This window comes from Balaenoptera acutorostrata, chromosome 1, assembly GCF_949987535.1.
Source record: "Balaenoptera acutorostrata chromosome 1, mBalAcu1.1, whole genome shotgun sequence".
In the NCBI taxonomy this organism is placed as follows: domain Eukaryota; kingdom Metazoa; phylum Chordata; class Mammalia; order Artiodactyla; family Balaenopteridae; genus Balaenoptera; species Balaenoptera acutorostrata.
This window is the reverse complement of record NC_080064.1, coordinates 25,682,505-25,708,210: the sequence shown is the minus strand read 5'-3', so window position 1 is coordinate 25,708,210 and position 25,706 is coordinate 25,682,505. Positions and strand designations below refer to the sequence as shown.

The 25,706-nt window shown below is 48.1% G+C and overlaps 1 protein-coding gene across 4 annotated transcripts; it reads right to left on the bottom strand.

Annotated features, from left to right (window-relative positions):
* Positions 1-465: 465 nt before the first annotated feature.
* TMEM39B (transmembrane protein 39B) lies at positions 466-18,592 on the bottom strand. Of its 4 annotated transcripts, none has more exons than XM_057531875.1 (9): positions 18,458-18,592; positions 16,677-16,803; positions 15,958-16,177; positions 15,280-15,363; positions 14,806-14,960; positions 6,933-7,269; positions 5,837-6,024; positions 2,434-2,554; positions 466-1,141 (listed from the first exon to the last, which is right to left on the bottom strand). In XM_057531875.1, exons 1-9 carry the CDS (start codon positions 18,459-18,461, stop codon positions 683-685), a joined length of 1,695 nt encoding a protein of 564 aa, XP_057387858.1. In that variant the 5' UTR covers positions 18,462-18,592; the 3' UTR covers positions 466-682. The 4 variants fall into 4 exon arrangements, with proteins under 4 accessions (XP_057387858.1, XP_007170655.1, XP_057387866.1 ...); XM_007170593.3 differs by having other exon boundaries at positions 466-925; XM_057531883.1 differs by lacking the exons at positions 16,677-16,803; positions 18,458-18,592 and adding an exon at positions 15,479-15,561 and having other exon boundaries at positions 15,958-16,091.
* Between the last annotated feature and the right edge of the window lie 7,114 nt (positions 18,593-25,706).

Sequence of the window (25,706 nt, the reverse complement as noted above, 5' to 3'; positions counted from 1 at the left end):
CCATCTACCACGGCATCTGACACAGAGCAGGGTCTCAGTGACTGCGTGCTGGGAATCAGTACATCACATTCTGCTGGGATAGTAGTGTCATCTTTCAGAGGGTTTTGGGACCCAGCGCTACCACTTCCTAGCTGTGTTACCTTGGGCAAGTCATGATAGATAGCTCCCTGAGCTCCTGTTTTCATCTATAGGAGTGACAGCACCTACCTCCTAGGGTTGTCATAAAAACTGGATTAAGACAAGGCCTGTAATACACGTAGAGCAGCCTCGGGCACACAGCGAGCATTCAGCCAGCAGCAGCTACCATGCTCCGGTGACCTCGGGGGTCTCATCTTTTCTCCACCGGAGAAGGCAGAGCTCACAGGGGCCCCAGAAGCCACGCATGGGGTGTCCTGGCCAAGAATCCCACACCTCTGCTCTCTGCCTGACAGGCAAGAAAAGGAGAAAGAAATACAGGACACAGGCTTATTGGGAGTATAAAAATAGGACTTTTTTTTTCTCCTCATAATCACATCAATTATCAAAGAAAGAAACAGTATGTAACAAAAATACAAAGCTCTGGTGGATTTTTTTTTGTCTGTTTTTTGTTTTTTTTTTGCCCCTCACCCATCCCTCTCCCACAGCCGCTTCCCAGGGAGCCCCTGGCTGAAGCCTGGATGCTGTCCCTGGGTCGCCCTGGGGCTCAGGAGAACCGGTGGTCTAGGTCCCTCTGGGGGTTGACCGAGTACGAGTAGGCCTTGCCCAATACCAGGCGGTCTCGCAGCAGCTTGAAGAAGGCGTAGTAGTTGCTGAAGAGGATGAGTGCCAGTGAGATGGTCTGGTGCCACTTATCAGAGGACATTAAGGAGTAGAGCTGGTAGACGATGACAGCGCCCTCCAGCAGCAAAAGGATGTTGAGGATCCGCAGGGGTTTGCTGAAAAAGAACTGCCCAGGAAAGAGTAGGCATGGACTGGAAAGTGGGCTCCAGAAACCTGCCTCTTGGAAGGGGGTTCTGGGTAGGCCAGTGAAGGGGTCAAGCTCTTGGGCCCCATGCAGACTTGGGTGGGGAGGAAGAGTTCGTAGGGTTGGGCGTGGACCTTGCCATCTCTCTGCCTTTGTTTGTGGTGTTCCTTCTGTCAAGACTACTGCTTCCCACAGAAGCTGTTTAAGATCCGGATCAAAAAAAAAGATCCGGATCAACTTCCACCTCCTCCCAGAAGCTTTTCTTGAGAGGTCCTGCTTGTTCTCTCAAACTTTTGCTGGTCAAAAACCAACACCTTATTATATGTGACTTCCTGGGTACTGTCAGGCCTGAACAAAGTAGAATCTTATGACAGAGGCATGGAAAGTTATTATAGACTCTACAGCCTGAGTCATTTACTACTTCATGTGTAGCATCCCCCGCTAGGCCGGAAGCTTCCAGGGGACACGGAGACACGTCACTCTTACCTGGTGTCTACAGGGCAAGGTAGAGTGTAGAGACTAAGAAAAATTTTCCGGTAAGTTTAAAAGAATGATCGATGTCCAGGGATCTTGATTCTGCAGGGGCCAAGGTACCTAAACCTCAAGAGCTGATTATAGGATGGCAGGACAAGTGCCAGGAAACAGGAGTCCGAGAGACCAGCACGCGAGGCTCAGCTCTGCACCTGACAGGCTGCAGGACCTTGGGCAAGTCCCTTCCCTGTCTGAACCTCAGGTTTCTCTACTGGGAAAAGAAGAGGTTAGCCCAGATCAATGATTTCTCAAACTGTGTTCCTCAGAGCCCCAGGTTCCAGGAGGTCTTTTAGGGGCTACCGTAGTGGTAAGCAGGAAGTGAGGGGAGTTCCAACCCTTTCAAACAGAGCAGCGCCATGAGGTCCTATATACTGAACTTTAGTTTGACTGAGTTGGAAAAAAGGATTTTGACAGTAAAATAAGTAAATAAAATGGAGACCACCAGGCCAGATGATTTTGAGCAGCCCTTTCCGTAGTACTGAGTCCATGAGCCATTACCATTAGTTCCCAAGTTTCCCAGTAAGGCACCCTTGGAACAAGTTAAACTCTCTAAGCTGATTTCAGTACCTGAAAACCAGGACAGCCCTGGTATTTCTTTCATACACAAGGTTCTGGTGAAGACTGAATGGGAGGGTGCATGGGAAGTGTTTACCACAGTGCCTGGCACACAATAAGGAATGACGAGTGTAATTATTTTCACCAGCAAGAACCCCTCCTTCTGTTGTATCATCTTTTCTACCTCCACCCAATGTTTTCAAAGATCTGGTACCAAGTGAGCTACAGTTATGAAGGGATCATTTGTATGGCTGTCCTTGGGCTGCACATGTGCATTGTCTTCTTTTGGATTTGGGAAATATTGAAAATAGCCGCCTCTTGCTATGACATCACCTTCCTGCCCAGCTGATCCTCCTGCCCTCTAGATCAGGTCCCACCCCTCCTTCCCAGGGGAGGAGACTCACGTGGAACCGGAAGTGGGAGACGTCGGAGGGGATGGCCACATTGTAGTGGCCCACTGCTTTGTAGACGTTCTTGCTGTGCTTCACCAGCACGCCCTGTGGCCACATGCATTCTTCAGTCCACCTGGAGGCACAGCCCGACAGAACCCCCTTATGCCCAGCTCACCCACACAAGGCGATGCGAGAAGACTGGGCATGGGGTGACCACCAGGGCTCTACTCCCATTTCTATCACTTAGACACAGTGACTTTCCTTTTCTGGGTCTTAGTTGCCTTTTGTGTAAAATGGGTAAGAACTGTAAGAAATTCGCTGCACTGGGAGTCGGAAGGTTTAGGGCTGACATTCATGTCTCTGAGGGATTTGGAGAAAACCCTTTTCCCTCCCAGGGGGTCATTTTCTTCATCTGGGCTCCCATCAGTCTCACCTCTAGCCTCCCAGCAGTCCACCACACAGCTGCCCGAGTGGTCTTTGTAAAACACCAAGCCGAGCCTGACTAGTCTCTTCTCAAAACCCTTTGAAGGCTTTCCGGTGCCCCTGGAGTCAAGTCCCCAACGATGTGTTACGGCCTCCGAGTCCCAGTGTGGCCTTCCATGACCCCCACCGCACAGCGCCTGCTCAAGCCACCCAGAACTGCCTCTAGTTCCTCCAGCACACCTGACTGCTCCTGTCTCTGCATAAGATGCTCGCTCCAGCTGGACTGCTCTTCCAGATGCCTTATCCCACAGAGTTCAGCATCTTTTAAATGCTCCCTGAATCTCCTGCTACTGGTCCACTTTCCCCAATGTGTTGTCACTTATTTATTTCCCTGTATTCCTCACTAGTCTGGGAGCACTGAAGGGGAAGGGATGGTGTCCAGTTCATTTCTGTGTCCTCGGAGCATGCCACAAGGCCTGGCACAGAGACGCCCCAGAGAGCACGTGAATAAGGTTGTGGGACCAGTGAATTTTCTCCCATTGTTCTCTGAGATCTCCCAGGAACTCTAAGGGTCCTGGGCCAGAGGACTGAGAATCACTGTCCGCAAGAAGCTCAATCTCATGCTCCTGTCCTGTTGATTCCTTCATTTAAGAAACAGTTACCATGTCATATGCAACAACATGGATGAACCTCACAAACAATATGCTGAATGAAAGAAGCTGGACCCAAGAAGAATGTCTACTGTATGATTTAATTTACATGAAGCTGTAGAATAGGCAAAACTAACCTATGGTGAAATGAAATGAAAAGATGGTTGCCAGGGGGAGGGGGTCACTGGGAAGGGCCATAAGGAAATTTTCTGAGGGGCTGGAAATGTTCTGTATCTTGATGGGGGAAGATCTGTTAACTTCACTGTATGGAAATTTCAAGATCTGTTAATTTCACTGTATGGAAATTTTACCTTAAAAAAAGCTTACATACAAAAAACACAAAAAATTTGCTGTTGGACCCATCACAAGCCAGGCATTTTGCCAGGAGTGAGGAGATGGCCGAGTGCTCGACAGACAAGGACCCTGACCTCCAGGAGCTTTAGTCTTGGAATGACAGGCAAGTAACTAAGCAAACACAGCAGAGGGGGAGTACAGGCAGGGCAGGGACACTGAACCTATCCTGGGTGGTCAGGAAAGTGTTCCTGGAGGACGCAAAGTGCTAAAGGATGAATAGGAATTAAACAGGAAAATAAAGTTGGAAAGGTCATTCCATGCAAAACATGCATCATAGGCAAAAACCTAGATACAAAAGTACATACAGGGACGTCCTGGTGGCGCAGTGGTTAAGAATCCGCCTGTCAATGCAGGGGACTCGGGTTCAATCCCTGGGCAGGGAAGATCCCACATGCCGCGGAGCAGCTAAGCCCGTGCGCCACGACTACTGAGCCCATGCGCCACAACTACTGAGCCTGTGCTCTAGAGCCCGCGAGCCACAACTACTGAAGCCCGTGCGCTTAAAGCCTATGCTCCGCAACAAGAGAAACCACTGTAATGGGAAGCCTGCGCACCGCAACAAAGAGCAGCCCCCACTCGCCACAACTAGAGAAAGCCCGTGCACAGCAACGAAGACCCAATGCAGCCAAAAAAAAAAAAAAAGAACATACAGAATTGGAGGATCCGAAGAGGCTGGGTCTGGCTAGAGCAGAGTATGAGTTGGGGCATGAGAAGAGACGGAGCAGAAAGGCTGGTAGGAGCCAGTTCATCATGGGAAGCCACGTGAAGGAGCCTGGATCTTACCTGCGGACCATGGTGAGCCATGGGCAGGTTTATCCTCATATTCAGCCGTGTACTCTCTTTCTACTCCCCCCTCCCCTCAGAGCCTTAGGCTAAGCCAAGCCCCACTTCAGCCCATTTGGCAATATCCATCCCCTCTCTGGACCACCTGGACAGAGCCTGAGAGGGACCCTGACTGGCATGGAGGGCCAACATCAGGAGGCTTGGCCTCTGCAGCCTCCCTTTGCATCTCTGTGGGCCTACCTCTACAAACCTGTCCTAGGGGCCTCTTCTCGGCTGGGCCTTGTGCTGGGCCCAACACTCAGATGTGATTCAGAGATGGTCCCAGCCTTGAGGAGCTTCCAGTCTAATGGGGGAATACAGGCAGGAAATTAGCATAACCGGGGTAAAAAGACGGTGATGAAGGGCTGTAGAAATGCTAGGCACCAAGAAGGATGGGTCAGGCTGAGGGGAGGACAGCCCAGTCCCTCAGGGCTCCTGAGCAGGGTGACTTCTGCCTCTGCTCTGAGTGCAATGCCATCCTGCAGCTGGGCCTCTTTCACCCCACTCATCCTAACTCTTTGTGTACATGGCTATCACCCGCACCGGACTGTGAACTCCTCAAGGGGTCTCGTCTAAGCCATTTCCTCCCTGTGGCTTTTCTTCCCTGGCCAGGGTATGTTATCAACTAACACAGTACCATACCCTGTTACCAGACTGATGTTTCTAAGGCACACCTTGGAATGGATCCCTCCACTGTTCAAAACCCTCCATAGCTCCCCTCTGCCTATAGGTCAAAGTCCAAGCTCCTTTGTCCAATACACAGCACCAGGCCTGGGACAGCTTAGGTAGAAGTAAATGCTTTCTGAAAGAGCAGATGAGCCAATGACTGGATGGATGAGTGAGTGGAAGGAGGGAAGCAATGAGTGAATGCATGAGCAAATCAGCCAATGAGCAAGTAACTAAGTCAGTGAATGAGAAAGTCAATGAGTCTATGAATTTACCACTTGCCTTCCTCCCATCTTCAAGACACTGCAAGTTACCCAAGGACAGGAGACATGTCCTTCCTGGGCCCTGCCATATCCCACTCTGGCCACAAGGCCTAGCATATAAGACATTGCTCAATAACTATTTGCTGACTGAATGAATGAGTTGATGAGCAGGGAGGTGAGTGACTCCAGACACTGACCGGGGGGGGGCTGGGGTCAAGCAGAGAAGGGCAGACTCACGGGTGCTGCAGTACGTTGGAGCACAGTGCTGGGTCCACCTTCTGCCAGCAGCCCAGGTGGGCAGCGGCCTTATGCAGCAGGTCGCAGTAGCTGGCAGGCAGCAGGTGCTGCATGAGGATCACCGAGGTGCTGATGGACACCAGCAGGAAGAGCTCGCAGGACCAGCGCTTGTCATAGTAATGTGTGTTCTGGGGGCAGCGGGAGGTGGGTGAGACCTTGGACACCCATAATGGCCTCACTCCCTCCCCCATCCCTGATCCCACCTGTCTCGGAGGTCAAGACAGCCCTAGAGAGACCTCAGGGTGGCCTGAGATGAAGGACTGAACACCTAACAAAGGTGGCTTAACCATGGGCTTAAACCCTATGCCCACTACTCAGTTTTCTACAAAGAAAAATTGTTCCCACTCTGAGCCAGAGAACAGGCTCTGGGGTTCAACGGAAATGAGTTCAAATCTTGGCTCTGCTGCTTAGTCACTATGTGACCTCGGGCAAGTCATTTCACTTCTCTGGGCTAGCTTCCTCATCTGTTAAATGAGGGTAAGAGTAACCACCTCTGAGAGGCATGAGGAGGATTATAATACTCATCAAAGCTCTAGCAGGTTGTAGGTGCCCAACGGACATGAAGTCCTCTCAACCCCCAATCATTCAGTGCAGCCCATCCTCAGAGAAATGTGTCAAGCCAGCTGGGGAGGTACCCTCCCACATGGCCATACAAGCCAGAGAGAGAGCACAGGCCTTTGGAGTCACTCAGATCTGGATGAGTCCTGCCTTTCGAACTTAATGACAAAGCAGGACATTGTGACGTGCCTGTGCCAAAACCACCACACTGAAACACCAAGTCACTGCCTTCCGTTACCAAGTATTACAAACAACAACGCCACGTCCCCCTTGCTGGCTGGGTGACCTCGTGCGGGCCACAGCCATTCAGTGAGCCTTGTTTTTTCCACTCTAAAATGAAGGCAGTAGTCACTCTGGCCCTCAAGAGCACATATGGGAATCTCATCAAGAGCAGCAGAGTTATTTATGCGAGCAAGAGGGCTCCTGGGGGGCAGGCAGCAGGGTGAGGCCCCTTCCCTCCCTGGGTCAAGCTACGCACCTTCACGAACCAAACAGGCACAAAGGCCACATAATAGGCGCTCAGCATGGAGCTGACCAGCACCTCCTTCATGCGCCAGTTGAAGTCCATCTTGAGGAACTCCACCTCACTGCGGATGAGGCTGGGCGACAGGCAACAGGCGTGGGTGGGCATGGCGTCCGGGCCGTACAGCTGCCGCGTGTGCTGCTTCCACGTCTCCCGCAGTGTCAGCAGGTAGTCCCGGCTCCGTGCCAGGCCACTGACCGCCTCCCGGGGACCCATGGAGGCCATGTGGCTGAAGAGGTTTGTCTTGCGGAGGTCACAGTTCAGCTGCAGGAACGGAATGTACATCCCAAACCTGCTGGGGAAGACAGTGGTGAGGGCAGGCCTGCCCAAGGGCCAGGATCCCAACTCTTAACCACCAAGGGAATCTTCTTTCCTCCTGGGCTTTAACTCTCCTGGCTGTTCAGAGGGGAGACTCTACCGGTCCCTCTAGCCATCCAGCCTCCCAGCCAATGATCAGTCATTCAAACCATGTATTAGCACTAAGTGCATGCCAAGCATTGTGCTGAGCGGCAGGTATACAGTAGGAAGCAAGACACGAGTCCCGGCCCTCACAGACTATTGCTGCCCAGCAGTAATCATAACAGTCCACATTCACTGGGCACAACCTGTGCTCCAGATACTGTACTAAGTGCTTTACATGCCTTCTCTTCTTTTGTTTCTCCTAACTCTGTGTTAGGTACTGTTAGTTTGTGCCCTTTTCAGCTGAGGAAGCTTTGACTCAGACAGGTGGAGTGGATTCCGAAAGGTCACACAACTAGTAAGGAGGTAATAGAGCTGGGATTAAAATCCAGAACTGTCTGGTACCGGTGATCACGACAGATACTCCACAAATACTACAAGTAATTCATTAATTGAAAATATACATGGTACCACAAAGGAGAGGTAGACATTGTCATGGGTGCACATGGAGGCAGCTCTTTAGCTTGCAGAGGAGGACAGTTCAGGAACAATATTTCTTGTGTGTCTATTATGTGCCAGGCACTGAAATGGACCCTTGAACAGTACAAACCACTTCCCCTGAGGAGTACCCCTAGGTCAGGGCTAGAGCTAATTAAGAGATGGAGTGTGTGGCTGATATCATTTAAGGAGAAAACTAGACAGACCCATAGCCCAGAAGAGTAGATCATAAAGTGGGTAAGTGGGCTTCCCTGGTGGCGCAGTGGTTGAGAATCTGCCTGCCAATGCAGGGGACACAGGTTCGAGCCCTGGTCTGGGAGGATCCCACGGATCCTAGTTGCCGCAGAGCAACTAGGCCCGTGAGCCACAACTACTGAGCCTGCGTGACTGGAGCCTGTGCTCTGCAACAAGAGAGGCTGCGATAGTGAGGCCCGCGCACCACGATGAAGAGTGGCCCCCGCTTGCCGCAACTAGAGAAAGCCCTCGCACAGAAGCAAAGACCCAACACAGCCAAAAATAAATAAATAAATAAGTAAATTAAAAAAAAAAAAAAAAACCTTCTAAAGTGGGTAAGTGCCAAGCACAGTACATGGAACGTCATGATAGGTGCTCTTGACAGGCAGTCCTTGTTTTAGCTTAGGGCCTCTCAATTTCCCCAGGCCCTCAGACATAGCTCCAGAAGAGTCCCTGGGCTGCTGCCAGGAGCCAGAGCCAGTGAGAATGCTACATTTTCTTACCTATAGTAATGTTCTCTTTCTTTATTCTGAACTTCCAGGAAGGGATATATGAGTGTTCTTGGGCACTCATATAATTAGCCTCTTTGGGTTTTTGCTTTCTGGCCTATAAAATGGGAATGCTTCCACTTCTCCTAGGGTAAGGTTCAAGTAAGATAACTTAGAGAATTCTGGTCAAGAGCATAAACTTTGGGGTCAAATAGGCTAGGATTAAAATCCCAGCTCTGCCATTTACTAATGCTGTGATTTAGGGCAAGTTATATAATCTCTAAGAGCCTGTTTCCTTAACTTGCCTTAAGTTACCTAGCTTGTACTGATTCTCTATGCTCAGTCAGGCATTATGCTAGTGTTTTTATAAATACTCTCTTTTAATCTTTGCAACAATGCCCAGCATGGTGTCTGGCCCAAAGTAGAAGATCAATACAATTTTGTTTAGAAAGGAAAGAGGTCAATGATTCTGTGGGACAGAAAAGAACACTGAAATGGGATTCCCAAAACACTCTTCAGAGCACTCGGTGGGAATGAGGGCGTAGGGCACCTACATGAACATACAAGGGCTTCAGACTCAACCTTAAGGACAAGTACTCAAGAATCTTCTTGGCTTTGCCACTAAGAAGGACTGCCGATACAATTAAATTATTTGGTAACAGCAAGTAGCTGCTCTGACAGGTCACCAGTTAGAAACAACTTCACATGCAAGATGGCAGATCCTCTTTCATCCTCTCCATCCTAGATGTGACAGTATCAATGTAGAAAGTAAATAAATAAAAGTAGAAAATAAATCCATATCAGCAAAGAGAATGGGAGTGGGGGTTATCAGTACATAAGTGATTCTGACAAATTTAGATAGCAGATGGAAACATGTTGACAGATGAGGAGGTCATCATCTAGAGCAGCGCTGTCCAACAGAAAGATGAGAGTCACACAGGTAATTTAAAATTTTCTGGTAGCCGCATTAAAAAAAAGAAGAAATTAATTTTAATACTCTATTTTACTTAACCCAATATAAGCACAATATAATCGTTTCAATATATAATCATTATTTATGAATGAGATATTTTACTTTCTTTTTTTGTACTAAGTCTTCAGAATCCAGTGTACGTTTTACACTAACAGCACATTTCAGTTAAAACTAGCCTATTTCAAATGTTCAATAACAATAGGCAGCTAGAAGTTACTAAACTGGATAGCGTAGGTCTAGAATGTGCCATGAGAGGGTTACAATGGGGGTAGGAGCTTATCTGCCCAGAGTGACCCAAGAGAGACTGGCTTGAAGTGGGCACATTTGATAGAGGGTAGAAGTGAGAAGCAGGGCTGAACAAATGGGATTAAACACAGATCTGTATTCATTTATGAGTCACTCCCTTTATTCTCCTACAAACCTCACACAATCTGCCCTGAAAGATTCTTCTCTAAAGAAATTGAATAAACTGAGGAGAACTGAGGTCTCTAATGGGGGCACCCTAGAGTAATACCCCCCTCCCCTTTCTGGTCTATGGGTGCCCACAGCCTGACAATTAGCACCTCACTCACTCTTCCTAAAGCAAAGTCTACCAGTCAGTGTGCCCTGCCCACATACTTAGAATTCCCAGTCAAAACTCCCATTCATGTATACAATGGCAGAGGGAGAGAAAATGCATTCCAAGCCACTCAGTCCTCCACTCTTAAATGTAAACAGACAACCAAAGAAACTAACTATACTTAGAAAACTAGCAGCATGAAACAGAAAAACTGACCCAGTGGAAAGACAACATTGAGGGAACATAAGAGATTTTTAAAACAAGAACAGAATGCTATGAGAAAAGAATAATCAGAAATCAAGAAAGAGGACTTAGAGATGAAAAATATGATTGCTGAAAAAAATCTCAATAAAAAAGCTGGAAGATGAAGTTGAGAAAATCCCCCTAAAGACAAAGTAAACAGAAAGAGAGAGAAAGAGGGAGAAAGAGAGAGACAGAGTCAGAGAGAGAAAGAAAGAGGGGAGGGAGGGATGGAGAGGAAGAAAGGGAGAAAGATGAAAGGTATGAGGAAAAATATAAGAGAAACAGATGACCAATCTATGAGGTCTACCATCCGATGCAGAGAAGTCCCAGAGAGAACAGAAAAAATGAAAGGGAAGATATTATCAAAGAAATAATAGAAGAAAATTTCCCTGACCTTAAGAAAAACACAAATCTCCAGGTTAAAAAAGTCCTAGGGCTTCCCTGGTGGCGCAGTGGTTAAGAATCTGCCTGCCAATGCAGGGGACACGGGTTCAAGCCCTGGTCTGGGAAGATCCCACATGCCGCGGAGCGACTGGGCCCGTGAGCCACAACTACTGAGCCTGCGCGTCTGGAGCCTGTGCTCCGCAACAACAGAGGCCGCGATAGTGAGAGGCCCGCGCACCGCGATGAAGAGTGGCCCCCGCTTGCCACAACTAGAGAAAGCCCTCGCACAGAAACGAAGACCCAACACAGCCAAAAATAAATATGAAAAAAAAAAAAAAAAAAGTCCTAGAGTACTGATAAGATGAATGACAAAAGTTCCATATCAGACACATTCTTGTGAAATTTCAAATAATCAAAAGATAAACAGAATACTCCCAAAAGCCTTCAGAAAGGAAAGAACAAGTCATCTACAAAGTAACTGGAATCAAACTAGCATCAGACTTCTCATTAGAAACACTGGATGCTAGAGACAATGGAGCAACATTTTCAAAATTCTGAGAGAATATGAACTTGAACTTAGAAATCGACATTTGGCCAAACCATCAATCAAGTATGAGGGCAGAATAAAGACATTTTCAGACATGCAAGGACTAAGACTGTATATACCTCCCACATACCCCTTGTTAAGAAAATTATCTCATAATGCACTCCAGCAAAATAAGGAAGAAAACCAAGAAAGAGGAAGACATGGGATCCAAGAAACAGTGGATCCAACCCAGGAGGGCAGCGAAAGGAAGCCCCAGGCTGAGAGCTGTATAGCAGGCTTAAAGAGCAACCACTCCAGACTGGAGCAGGAGGATGGAGGGCTCCAGGAGGGATGTCTTTGCGGGGAAACTGGACTCCAGGCAACAGGTAGTATGATTGACAGGCTGGATAAACCTGAGGATATGTTGAAGGCCCATCATTCTTTTGTCAACAAGAAAAAAGAAAGGCAATTAGAAACTCCAAGAAAAATAAAAAGCTATATAAGAAAGTTACAATCTAAATATGAAGCAAACTAAAATGTGGCATGGTTTTAAGCAACTGATGGAATATAAGAAAAGAGAAACCATTTGACCTTGACACTAGGAACATTCTTTTTTTAAGAGGCCCAAGATTATAATTCGGTAAATATAGAAAAGGAATATCATCTATGCACACTACTCAGTCCTGCAGTGAATAATATTTTCACACTCATAATAATATCAAGGCCACTTATGGGTTTTTAATTTTTAGAATTAGCCTTTGACAAAGAATGGAAGACTTAAATGTGGCTATATAGGAGAATGTGAATGTCAAGCATGACAATATAAGAGTACAGCGGCCAGGAAGTGATAGGAGGAAGAGGAGAGGAAAAGCCGATGGATAGGGCTCCTAATATTATGTTCTTACATAAAAGGGATTAAGACACTGACTATTGTTGATGCAATAAAAAACATAGGCATACTCATATTATTGAAAAAGAGGCCCAACAGACAACTAAAAATAATAACAATTATCAAATACTAGGAACAGTACAGGTGGAAGGTGAAGTAAATCTTCATCTGTCAATGCAGGGAATCAATGTACATGTGCATGTGTGCATGTGTGCGTGTGTGCATGTGTGTGTGTGTGTGTGGTATGCTTGTATATGCACAGAACATTCATTTCCAGGATATACAAGAAACCAGAAACATGGTGGTTACCTCTTGTGGTGGTTAGGTTCCCTTCCTTCTAAGAGTGGAAGGGAAACTGGGTAGCTGGGAGACAGGAGTCAAGGGAAGAATTTTTCATTCTACATTCTTTTATCTGTTTTTCAGTTTTAATGATGTGAACCTATTATCCAATTATAAAATCAATAAATAAATGTGTAAAGAAATAAACAAAAGCATAAGGATATTAGAATTATGGAGGTAACTCAGAGAACACTTAAAACCAGAAACAGTAAAAGAGGTTGCTTTTGAGAAGTGGCACTAAAAATCTGGAGGGTGGGGTTAAAGGCTGTTTCTCATCATAAGCTTTTTTTTTTTTCTTTTGGCCACACCACACCTTGTGGGATCTTAGATCCCTGACTAGGGATCGAACCTGCACCCTCAGCAGTGAAAGCACGGAGTCCTAACCATTGGACCACCAGAGAATTCCCATCAAGTTTTTTAGCACTATTGAATTTGATTTTTTTATGATATACTTCTTATATTAATAAAAATTTAAAGATTAAATAATATAAAATAAAGCAAAATATGAACACTGGGTGATGTCTGAGTAGTAACCAGAAAGTGTCAAATTAAGGCAACTGCTGACATTTCTAATCAGTACAATCTTGGAGGGCCATTTGTTAATATCTATCAAAAATGTAAAACATACCTTTTGGTGCAATAATTCTACTTCTGGGAATCTGTTGTACAGAAATATTGGATAAGTGTGCAAAGATGTATGCAAAAGAATGTTCCCTGCCTCATTGTTTCCAATAGGGAAAAGCTAGAAACAACTCAAAAGTCCACCAACAGAAGACAAACAAAACAAATTGTGAAAAGTCTATTCAATGGAATACTATGAGGCCATTTAAACAACTGAGGCAGACCCATATATACTGCCATGGGAAAATATCCAAGTTATATGACTATGTGAACATGTAATAAATTATACATTGTCATGCATAGAGATTAACCCTATTTCTGTTTTTTTTTTTTTAATTAATTAATTAATTAATTAATTTTTGGCTGTGTTGGGTCTTCGTTTCTGTGCGAGGGCTTTCTCTAGTTGTGGCAAGCGGGGGCCACTCTTCGTCGTGGTGCGCGGGTCTCTCACTATCGCGGCCTCTCTTGTTACAGAGCACAGGCTCCAGACACGCAGGCTCAGTAGTTGTGGCTCACGGGCCCAGTTGCTCCGCGGCATGTGGGATCTTCCCAGACCTGGGCTCGAACCCGTGTCCCCTGCATTAGCAGGCAGATTCTCAACCACTGCGCCACCAGGGAAGCCCCCCTATTTCTGTTTTTAAAAAATGTATATGTGTGGGTACTTGAACAGAAAAAATTTAGAAGGACATGCTGCAAGATAATGGTTTTCTGGAGAACTGAGATTATGTGGGACTTCCATTTTCTATGTTAAAACCTTCTGTAAAGTTTAATATAGTTACATGACACATGTATCACTCTTATAATTAAAAACTAGTTATAACTAAAGCAAGTGTGATTGGGCTCCTACCATGACAGTGACCTTTTGATCACACAGGGGAGAGACGAGTGCCCAGCTCTGAAGCTTCCCAGGGAACAGAGGTGACCCAGACTGAGGAAGTTCATGACTCAGAAAGCCCAGGGGTTGGGAAATGACTGTTAATGCCCAGGCAGCCAGCAGCCTGCCCCAGAAACAGCCAGAGTGGACATCTTGCCAAAGCTCTCCCCAATTCTAGTCCAGAAAGGGGCAGGCCTGTGCTCCTCCCAGACACTATCTTTCCATCCTCAACAATCTGGGCTCTGGCAAGATGGAGGAAGTGAGTGAGCAAAGCAGACACACAGACAGACATACAGATATGCATGTGAAGATACACACACACACACACACACACACACACACACGCTTCATGCACAGACACCACACAGAAACATGCATGCACCCAGGTGCTTGCAAGCATACAGACCTGGGGGAGGCACCGAGAGACTACATAAACACTAAGATATACAAAGAGACAGAGAAAGAGAAAGAACCAGAGATAGAGGAAAGGAAGAGAGAGGAAGACGAAGCCCGTGCATCCCCCCTCAGGAGCTGTGGGATATACACTCAGATCTGAGTCCCCTTCTGACCTCCCCCTTGATGGCACCTTGGGGAAATTATGCCTGCCGTCTCAGTTTCTGCTCCTGCAAAAGAAAGCTAATTGTCCTGATCTCAGGACGATATTGTCAGACAATGTGAGAGGGTACTGTTGCTGCCTGCCTGTGAGTCTACTGGGTAGGGGGGCCCGGTGCCCAGCCACACTCAGGGCAGAGGTCAGGAACAGGTGCTGGGCAGTGAGGGGGTGGAGTGAGGGGTACTCACGGATAGCAGAGGAACAGGAGGTTCAGGAAGGAGTAGGTCCTGAAGAGGTGGATGAGGGAGCGGCACAGACTCCAGCCTGTTGCCGTGAGAACGGTGAAGCGGGTGAGGAACAGCATGATGGAGCGAAAGAGGGAGACCTTCCCCCTCTGAGAAGCCTGGGTCAGGGCGAGATAGGACAGGATGGGGCCTTGGATGGAGGTCATGGGGGCTGTGCCCAAATCCCACCCAGCATGGCCCGTGATCCCGCCCGGGGAAACGTGGGGCAGCAGGCTGGGCAGAACCTGGCAAGGCGAATCCTTTCCCTCGACGCCCAGGAAACTCCAAGAGCCGATGGGATGTAATACTCTTCAACCAAGTTCAAAGGGAGCCCCAAGGAAATGCCTCAGGGTTGAAGGGCTGGGCACACCTCCTTGGTACCCCCACGGGTAAAGGGGAGTCCCAGAGTTCCCCGGCCAGCCTCTGGGACCCAATCACCTCCTTCACGATGGACCCAATGAAGCGGCGGCCCAGAACAATGGTGGTCACCATCAGCAAGTTGAAGTCGATCAGGTGGAAATTCTGTCAGGGGGCAGAGGCTGGGGGTCACGTGGGCCCCCTGCCCATGTACGGGCTTTTCGCATACCCACCTCCCCCTACCCAGTCCTTTCCATCAGGACTGTCCCCACTCTCTGACCTTCATAGGCCTCCAGCTGAGTCAGACCAGGAAAATACCTAGAGGAGTAGAACAGGACCCAGAGGAGGAAAGTGGGACAGTCCCTGGAGACAAGAGAGTGGTGTGTGAGCCCTCTTGCTCTGATCACCCATGCCCCTGCCCCTGCACCTCTCCTTCTGCACAGAGCTCTTTCCTCTCCTTGAAATAGCCATGTACGCCTGTGGCTCACCTCCCCCACAGGACTTAAGACTCTGTGCTCCTTTAGACAAAATCTGAGTCAGATTCATCTCTGCTACCATTACACTGTGTAGTGCGGTGCTGAGCACACTAGGGGTGAGCGTTCAGGAATCATCAGTTTCCTGTTCTTTTCATACCTCCCATGCCCAGCATGAGGCCAAACACACAGGGTTCTGGGTAAGCTATGCTAAACTAAAACCAAACATGTCACTCACACACACACACACACACACACACACAGCGGGTCCTAGCTGGGCACCTACCAGGGAGGTGTGGGAGGGCGGGTGGGAGGGCGGATACCACCACACTGTCTTGTAGATGTTGATGTAGTGGACGAAGAGGGCTATGAGCTGGCAGAAGAAGAGCTGCAACTCAAACAGAATGCTGGCCTGGACGGGCAGCTCGGGGATCTTGCAGTGCTGCAGGGGCACGACCGTCTGGGTGGCGAGTGGAGGGCTGGAGAGGCCCGTCCCAGAACTGCTCCTGGGGTGGGAGGGAACAACATCAGGAGCTGACCTGAGAACCCTACCAAGAAGCGCTTCTGGGGCACAGGATTGCGGAGCAGGACCAGAAAAGCAGCTCAGGGCAAGGATGGAGTCCTCCTAATTCGGCCTGTCACACAAAGGAGCTGACAGAGCCTCTTCCTATTCATAAGTTTATTCAGGCTTTCCAACATTCCCCAGGAAGGAAAGAATTGTTAGGTCCATTTTACAGATGAAGAAAAGGAGGCCCAGAGAGGGGAGACAACTTGTCCAAGCCACCAGCAAATCAGAAGCAGAACTGTAACTGGAATCCAGGCCTTCCAGATGTCCCACTGCATCTGTCCCACTGACCACCCTCTGGGACTTTTCTGCTGCTCCCCACCCTTTAAGCCCCCATCTGGCATCTGGGGTATCACACCCTAGAGCCCAGTCAGGGAGAGCTTTGTCCAGATTGCTCCTGAGAGCCCACAGTGAGGCACAAGAGACAGAAAGTAGTTTACCTGGTGCGGGAACGGACACTGGTGACTGATGCGCTGGAAGTGTGGCCCCCACCTGAGCCCCCAGAGGATCCTGGCTCACAGAGTGGATTTCGACAGTAGGATGTCCTGTTGGGACCTCTTCGTCCTCCTGTAGGGCTCGACACAAGGTAGATCCTCAAGCCAGAGGGCATATATCAAGGATAACAGCAATGATACTGGCTACCAGTTCTCATTTTGTCACTCAGTTACAGAGACCCATGATCTGGCCCCTGCCCACCTCTTCCAACTTATCTCCTACCATTCTCTGCCTCGTCCCCATGCTTCAGCCAGCCTGGCCTTTCTCTCTTTGAGCAAACCAAGCTTATTGCTACCTTCTGCACTTGCTGTACTCTCTGGAGAGCCATTCCCTGCCATTTTGTGAGTATCTGCCCCCATAACTCTCTATCTTATTTCTATTTTTTTTCACAATTCACTCTTCATCTTATTCATTTGTTAACATATTTACTATCTATCTTTCCCAGTGGAATGGAAGGCCAGTGAGGTCACTATCCTGATATGTCCTTTTCACTGTTGTATCCCCTCCTCCTACCACAGTGCCCAGCATGAAGTAAGTGCTCAATAACTGTTGATGAGGTAATGAATCCGGACAGGTTCCACAGATTGGTAAACTCAGTTTACATTGTGTCACAGGTAGTCTGGGGGTCTGGGTCCTGAGCTCTTAGCGCTGGTGTACACTGCTCCTTTCAGATACTACAACTCCCTGTAGGTTTACAATTATGGGCACCCGTGAAGTTTTTTCTCCAGGACCCAAGATCCAGCTCAGTGGGCATCCTGGACTCTCACAGTCAGGACCCAGGGCCTGAGCACCGTGTCAAGGGAGAATGGTGTGGTTGTGAACCCAAAACTTGGACCTGCAACCTCTTTTTCTAGGCTTAGCAGTCTAGCCCAAGCTCCCAGGCACCACCCTGCACAAAAGTCCTGCAACAAAGCTCCAAGGCACCACCCCAGTCCCAGTCAAAGTTATAGCCTTGTTCATACCTCCTCATGGCAGCAGAGCAGCCTCCACACACACACACACCCCTTGCCCTAGCTTCTCAGCCTGGAAGCTTTTCCCACACGTCTCGGAAAAGTTCTTGTCCGGGAGCTCTGCCCCAAACAGCTCCCAGCCCCAAAGCTCTGTTCATGCACTACTGTACCTGGCTTAGAAAACCCCACACAGGCACCCTCAGTCCAGATGCTCTGCCCACACCCACTCTCCTCTGTTTAGAAGCTCTGCACCCACATAAAGCCCCTCAGCCCAGAAGCCCCGCCTACACACAATTGTCAGCTCATAAAACCCGCCCACAAGCCAATAAAAGCTCTCTCTGCCCAGAAGCCCGGCTCCAGAGTGGGCTCCCTTCGTCTGGAGGGTCTCCTTCCCGGCCCACCTCGCCAGTACAAAGCCCCTACTGCCCAGAAAGTTTGCCCCTGCACCGGGGCCTACAGATCAGGAGCTCCGCCCTTAGCGCTAAGGCCACGCCCGCCGCTAAGCCTCGGCCCACTCTAGCCCAGAAGAGTGGGTCCTCACCAAAGCCCCCAGGAGCCACCGCATTTGGAAGCCCCTCCCACTGCTCCGATGTCCCGCCCCCACAACAGAAGCCCCACCCGCAAAACGACAGGAGGGGGCGGGGTCCCTCTACGCCCACATCCCCTCCCCCTCCCCTCGCCGGGATCCTGTCCGCGTGGGGGAGCAATTAGCAGCTTGGCCGTCCTAACCCCCGAGCCCGCCCGTTCCCGGGCCGAGCTGGACCCGCGCCGCTCACCCATCTCCTCCCCCCGGCGCTCTCCGCTTCGCCGCCGCAGCTCCAGCGGGCAATATGTCGGAGGCGACGGCGGCCGGGAGAGGACTAAGCGCCGCAGCCCAGTCCCCTGGTATCAGCTGCGCGCTCCCACCTCGCCGCCAAATTTGCATACAAGGCGGGCTAGAAGCTGGGGGCGCGCTTCTTAAAGGGGCCGCTCGGACCAAAGCAGTCCCGCGCGCTCTTTGTCTCGCGGTCCCCCACGCCTTTCCTGCAGCTGCTGCTGAAAAACCCGAGAGGGAGGAGAACCCACCTTCTGCTCTTACCTTGAGTGCCTTCTCACAGCACCTCTTCAGGGCCGAGGGAGGGGGCCGGAATAGCCTCTCGGTTCCTGCATCCATGAGTGGTCTTCCGGCGCCTCAACCTCATCGCGTCCCAAGTTGGGCTTTCATCTTTTCTCTTTGGCCTTATTGCTCTTAGGTCCACTCCAATCAAAACCGGGGAGTTATTTCCCCATTTCCTTCTACCCCCACATCCAATCTTCCACCTAGTATTGCTGACCCTAAGTCCTAATTATTTATCACATCTGACCCGATCCTTCTTCCACCACCTTAGTTCAATTCCTGATTCTGCCAGTTCCAAGACTTGAAATCCTGTTTCTTGCTCTTTACTGGTAATATTCACCTTATAGGCCTTGGTGGCCTATAAGGTGAAATAATGCATGTAGAACAGAGTCTGTTTTTTTTTTGTTTGTTTGTTTTAATGATGGAGCTAGGTATTTTTTTTAAATTAATTAATTTTATTTTATTTATTTTTGGCTGTGTTGGGTCTTCGTTTCTGTGCGAGGGCTTTCTCTAGTTGCGGCGAGCGGGGGCCACTCTTCATCGCGGTGCGCGGGCCTCTCACTATCGCGGCCTCTCTAGTTGCGGAGCACAGGCTCCAGACGCGCAGGCTCAGTAGTTGTGGCTCACGGGCCTTGTTGCTCCGCGGCGTGTGGGATCTTCCCAGACCAGGGCTCGAACCCGTGTCCCCTGCACTGGCAGGCAGATTCTCAACCACTGCGCCACCAGGGAAGCCCCAGAGTCTGTTTTTGTTTTTTTCAGAGTCTGTTTTAATTAATGTTCGCTGTCATTACTATTATGATATATGGCAAGCACTTAACACAGAGGAAGCACTCGATAAATGAACTGCTACTAGTAACCGTTACGATTTCTTCCCTCATAAGACCTATAAGATGTCTCAATCATCTGGTACCTCCGTTACTTAGCACAGTCTTTGGCACATAATAGACAACAGTAGTTGGTTAATTAAATGATTTAGTAGATATTTAATTAATAGATACAGAGCTTACAGTTAAATGGGAGGAGATGGATGAAAAAAAATTAGTAAATTCTGCAGTGTGTTAGAAGGGAATGATTACTGTGGAGGAAAACAGGAAAGGGGGATGGGAGGTTGCAATTTTAAACAGGGTAGTCAGTAGGCTTCATTGAGAAGGTGACTTTTGAACAAACACTTGAAGGAAATGAGTGAGTCAGTCATGCAGATATCTGGAGAAAGGGGGCAGTCCAGGCAGAGGGGAAAAGTCATTGGAAGGGCCCTCAGGTACAAGCATGCCTGGTGTGTTTAAGAAACAGCAAGGAGGCCAGTGTGGCTTGGAATGGAATAATGAGAAGGAATGGACCTGTGGCTTTTACTCTGAATGAGGTGGGAGCTACTGGAGGGTTTGTACGTCCATTTTTTTTAAAAAAATAATTAATTAATTAATTATTGGCTGCATTGGGTCTTCATTGCCGTGTGCGGGCTTCTCATTGCGGTGGCTTCTCTTGTCGTGGAGCACAGGCTCTAGGCGCACAGGCTTAGTTGCTCCGTGGCATGTGGGAACTTCCCAGTCCAGGACTCGAACCAGTGTCTTCTGCATTGGCAGGCGGATTCTTAACCACTATACCACCAGGAAAGCCACCTGAACTTCCATTTTTAAAGAATCACTCCAGCTGCCCTGTGAGAATAGACTGTAGTGGCACACGGGTGGAATCAGGGAGACCAGGACGCTACGGCAGTGATCTCAGCAAGAGATATTGATGGTTTGTACCAGACTGGGTGAGGTGATGAGACATGGTTGAGTCTGGATTTGAAGGTAAAGTCAACAAGATTTGTTGACAAATTTGGATAGGTGTGTGGAAGAAAGAGAAGATCAGGATTACTCCAAGGTTTTTAGCCTAGGCAAATGGAAATATGGAGTTTAATTTAACACATATACATCTATTATAGATTTTATACCAAGTCAGGCCTTTGTTTCTGGGGAAAAAGAGGCCCAGGGAGGGAGAATGACTGGGTCACAAAGCAGGTCACAAAGCCTGCTTTTTCTTTTTCCAGCCAAGGAAAGTCTGGTTAGAAGAGCTGGTTCTGACCTCTTTGGAGTACTGAATTTGAAGTGTATCTTGTTAATTACTGAATCCCCAAAGCCTAACACCACCTGGCAAGAGATAGGCATTCACCTAGGATTAGTTCAGTTGAACTGAGGTAGTGGCACACTGGCTCTTGAAAAGGCCAGTTGGGAAGGGAAGCTAAAGGGTTTCAGGAATATTCCATAGAAGACTGAGGCTGAGACATTCCTGGGAACTCATTTTAACTCAGGTCAGTAAACATTTCTGAGCACCTATTATATCTTGGGTACTGGGGGATACAGAGATGCCACTCATCAGTGGGAGAGACAGAGAGGAGAATCAATAAATTATGACAGTGTGATAACAATAGCAGTATATACCAAGTTCAGAGGTGGACGGAAGACGACTAACCCTGACAGGGGAGGTAGTCAAGAGAAGGCTTCATGGGAGATGACATCAGAGCTGGCTTCTGAGAGACGAATAGGAGTTTGCCTGTTATACTCCTCAGGGAGAAAGCAGTAGCTTGAGTCTGGTAATTGCCTTACTGGGGCTGGTGGCAGGGGACTGTCTAGCTGTGTGCATCTATTATATGGAAGGTACTGGACCTTGTACATGGCAAATACTCAGGAGACGTTTGCTGAATTGATTTGAGGGCATTCGTACAACCCAGGGTAAGAGGGTAAGGCCACTCAAATGGACCACTATGCATGTAACCCATGACCCGTGGCTCCTGCCCACCTTCTACAGGTTGACTACTGATTTTACCTGCCCAGCATCCATTCCTCTTTCTTCTGGTAAGAATACCAATTTTCCCTTGGGAATCTACCCTTCCTCCCACTCTCTCAGGCCATGTGGTTTAGTGCGGCTGCCTTACTCTGCAGTTTCAGTGTATGCAGATAACCCTGGCCTGACAAATCAAAGCATTCCATCCCTGCCACGTCAGGCTACACTGACTGGTTGGGGTGAGGGTGGAGGTGTGTTAGTGACCCAAATTAGGCCAAATGAGATGCAATCCTAGGATCTTTGCTAGAACTATTGGGAAATAAATATTCCCCCCTCTGGGATGGCTAAGGAAATAAAATATAAACTTGAAGTTCTTGGTGGTTATCTTGCCACCTTTTGGGGGGAACTAGCTGACAATGAAAGAAACACAGAAAAGTCAAGAAGTCAGGAGACAATTTCTTGATGGCATCATTTGATCCAATTATACCTGAAGCCTTTATGGACTTTTCTGTTAACAAAAAGCCAGTTTGTGTTTAGTGTCTGACAACTGCTACTGCAAGAATCTAGAACAATATACACTTCTCAGTATCTACCAGAAACGTCTAGGGCCTTAATCCTTTTACATCTGCCGCCTACAGGCTCCCTGGGAAAATAATCATAAGATGGCAGGATGTTGGTTCGGTTCTCGTCCTCCAGATCTGTGGCCACACATCTCAGCTGTTTTGTGACCTTGAAGCCCTCACTTCCCTCCTGTATGTCTTCATTTCCTGATTAACTTGCTCTCTATTGGCTCTTCCAGGAGTCTTGAGTTTTTGAGGAAATGCCACTGGCTCTAGGCCAGTCATGTGTCATTGGATATCAGGAATTGGGATCTCTTCCTTGGTCCTGTTATTCTGGGGCCAAGGCTGGCAAGTCTGATCAGTTTTCACCCTGGATTATGCAGACCTCTGGTGGTACACAGTGGGGGTCCTGAAACCGCAGGATAAAACACAATACTGCTTCCTGGAGTGTCAGTTTTATTCACGGCAATGTAAGGCAATATTTTCAATATTAAAGTGTAGTTATCCAGAGCACCTTCTCTGAGCCAGACTTATATGGAATCAAATCCCGGCTTTACCACTTACTGGGTGCATGACCTTAGGAAATTACTTAGCCTCTCTATGCCTCAGTTTCCTCAGTGTAGAGTGAGGATAGTATAACTCACAGGTGTAGAAAACAAGCTAGTGGTTACCAGTGGGGAGAGGGAAGAGGAGAGTGGCAAGATAAGTGAAGGGGATGAAGAGGTACAAACTACTATGTATAAAATAAACAAGCTACAAGAATATATTGTACAGAACGGGGAATATAGCCAATATAAAGTTATAATAACTTTAAATGGAGTATAGTCTATAAAAATTTCGAACCACTGTGCTGTACACCTGAAACTAATATTGTAAACCAACTATACCTCAATTGAAAAAAAACCAGTGAGGGTAGTATTAGTACCTATCTTATAAGATTATGGTGAAGATTAAGTTAGCCTGTGTACTTAGAACATGCCCGGTGCCTGGGAAGTGCTATTTAAGTATCACCTGTTATTGTTATTAAAACATGGATATATTATGAAGTAACAAGAAAACTAATGTGAATTTAAGATTGGTGACTTTTGAAGAAATGTCACCTGAATCTCTGCCTCAGCTTCCCAGAGATTTGCTCTTTTGCCAGCAAGAATACTTACATCGAATTTTCACTACAAGAACCTACCAGAGAATCCAGATGTCTTCATGTTCTTTTAATTTCCTGGGCAATTCTCACTTCCATGTACATGTTAGTCTCCCCATCCAACCTTCCACATCTCAGGGACACTCACCCACCTGTTCTCATCCAGACATTTGTTCTCATCCATGTCTTATAATATTTGGTTATTACAAAGATAATATATGCAAGCTTGAGAAAATGCTGCATTTCTTTAGTTTTTCAAAAATGTATGGATTTTGGTATGTAATGTACTGGGTGGGGGTGGGGGCAATGAAGATAGAGAAAACAGCATGAGTAAAGGTCCAGAGGCAAGCTATGTTCCAGAAGAGTAAGTCATTTTGGCTTGGGAAAATGGAATATGGGGCTGGAAAAACAGGTTAAGTTCCTATCACTTGAGGATCTTGAATGCTACAGGCTACATAGAGTGAAGAGTTTGGATTTGATTTCACCTCTCTAATCCTGTTTCATCTGTAAAATTAGGGTAATTCTCATGTCATTGAATTGTTGTGAGGATTAATGACCTAGAGAAGCAAACATATAGCAGCGTTATCCCACATAGGAAATGGAATGGCTGTCATCAGGAGTTGGGGTCGAGGATTCTTTTTGGTATAGAGCAAACAATCCCATCTCTCAGGGCGGCCTGCAATTTAGTCTCGCTTGAGGTATTATTTTGTGCAATGCACAACTACGCCACCAGAGGGAGCTCGACACAAAGGAAGCACAGCTCCCAGCTCCACAGGAAAACTGGTGGGCAGGGCTAGGCAGGGGATGTGGAATTCTGGACCCAATCCAGAGCTTCTCGATGGTAGGGGTAGGGAATGGATCCAGGCGCCCCCTCTCTGGCCCTCTTTTGTTTCTTAGACCCATCCCAAGGAGAGGAGTGGGCATGCTGCTGCAAGCTAGAGTTCAGCAGCTATTCAGATTGAAGAGCTCTAGGATGGGGGGATAGAAGAGAGTGAGGGCCAGATCCAGTTTGGGGGCCTGAGTTTCTGTATCTTAATCAAAAAAGGCTTTCATCAACTCTACTCATAAGGGCCAAACTCCTTAGAACACCCTGGGCCAGGCCAGGTCGTCTAGCCAGGCCTGGGAACTTCAGAAAAGGAGCTGGGGCTACAGCATGAGGAATGGGGGGCGGGGAGAATGGGAGGCAGTGCCATATCTGACTATGAGCCTTTAGAGTGGCATCTACATTGCCCTGGGACCCCAGCATGCAAGTCTATCAGAAAGGGCTGTGGGACCTAGCTTCTCCAATCATGACTTACTAACCAAACTTGTTTCATCGGATTTTTACAAAACCTCCTTTACCTTACCTTCCCCACTTACAGTGATTTAAACAGGGACTTTTCTGTTACAGATGTTAAAATCAAGGCCCAGAGATATTTAGCAATTAACCCAAGATCAAGTGGCACTCAAGGGTAGAGCTGGGCCTGGAAAGCAGTAAGAACGGCTCTGAGGGGCCCAGGAAAGGGATGGCAGGCAGACAGAGCAACAGCCTTCAGAATTGCTGCGGCAAGCGCTGGCTCTTGGCCAGACTTCAAACCCGCCCCTCAAGGGCCAGCTCTGCTTCTAGGCCCCAGGCTGCCGAGCCCCGCCTCCACACTCCCACCCCAGTCCCCTGAGAGTCCATCACCCTGGCAACAGCCAGAGAGAGGCCCAGCTAAAATATTTATGGCTCAAAACAGTCCAGAGGCTTTGGATGGGGGAGGGGGGAAAGGTGACGTCATCCCTTCTCCGCTTGCAGGCGAGGTGACTGACTTGCAGGGCAGCTGGGTGGGTGGGCCAGGCCCACTAGGTCAGGGGTCTCAAAGGAAAATCCCTACGGCTGCAAGTGGTAATGGGAGGAGGGAGTATGTGATAGACTTGACAGGTGACAGGGCTGGGTAAGAAACACAAGCCGGAAAAGAGGAGGAAGGACACCTAAGTATTGAGCAGTATTATGCATAGACTGTGTGTGAAGTATTTCACACACATTTCAGTTGCTTCTCAGATCCCATTCAGTGGATTGGGATGATTATCCTACTTTTACAGAGTAAACAGGCCCAGAAAAGTACACATAAGTGAGGAGCTAGGATTTGAATCTAGATGTTTAGCTTTGGCCCTTGTGGACTTTCCTGTAATTCCATGGCTCCCAAGTAGATATCCTCCATCTGGGGGTTGAAGGTAAGGCTGCCTAGAATCTAGCGCTGGCTTCTCAAATAGTGACCCAGGTTCTGCACCTCCATTTTTCCATGACCAGGATGCAATCTGATTCCCTAACTGCCCCCCCCCTAAATTCCTCTCCTGCCTGCTGGACTGAAGCAGGTCCTCAAATGCTAAAGAAACTGGCCACAAGATGAGGAGTAGGTGACTAAGAAGTCAGGGAAAATGAAGCCTCAGTGGCCAACTCTGGACTGAGAGTCTCAGTGCAAACACAGACTGACAAACTCATC

Bases quoted from the DNA above. Each gene is read 5' to 3' on its own strand.
- TMEM39B (XM_057531875.1), bottom strand. The intron at 16,178-16,676 runs GTAAACTACTTT...CTCCCACCCCAG, and splicing joins AGTGTCCGTTCCCGCACCAG to GAGCAGTTCTGGGACGGGCC. The intron at 6,025-6,932 runs GTGCGTAGCTTG...CGCTGCCCCCAG, and splicing joins TGCCTGTTTGGTTCGTGAAG to AACACACATTACTATGACAA.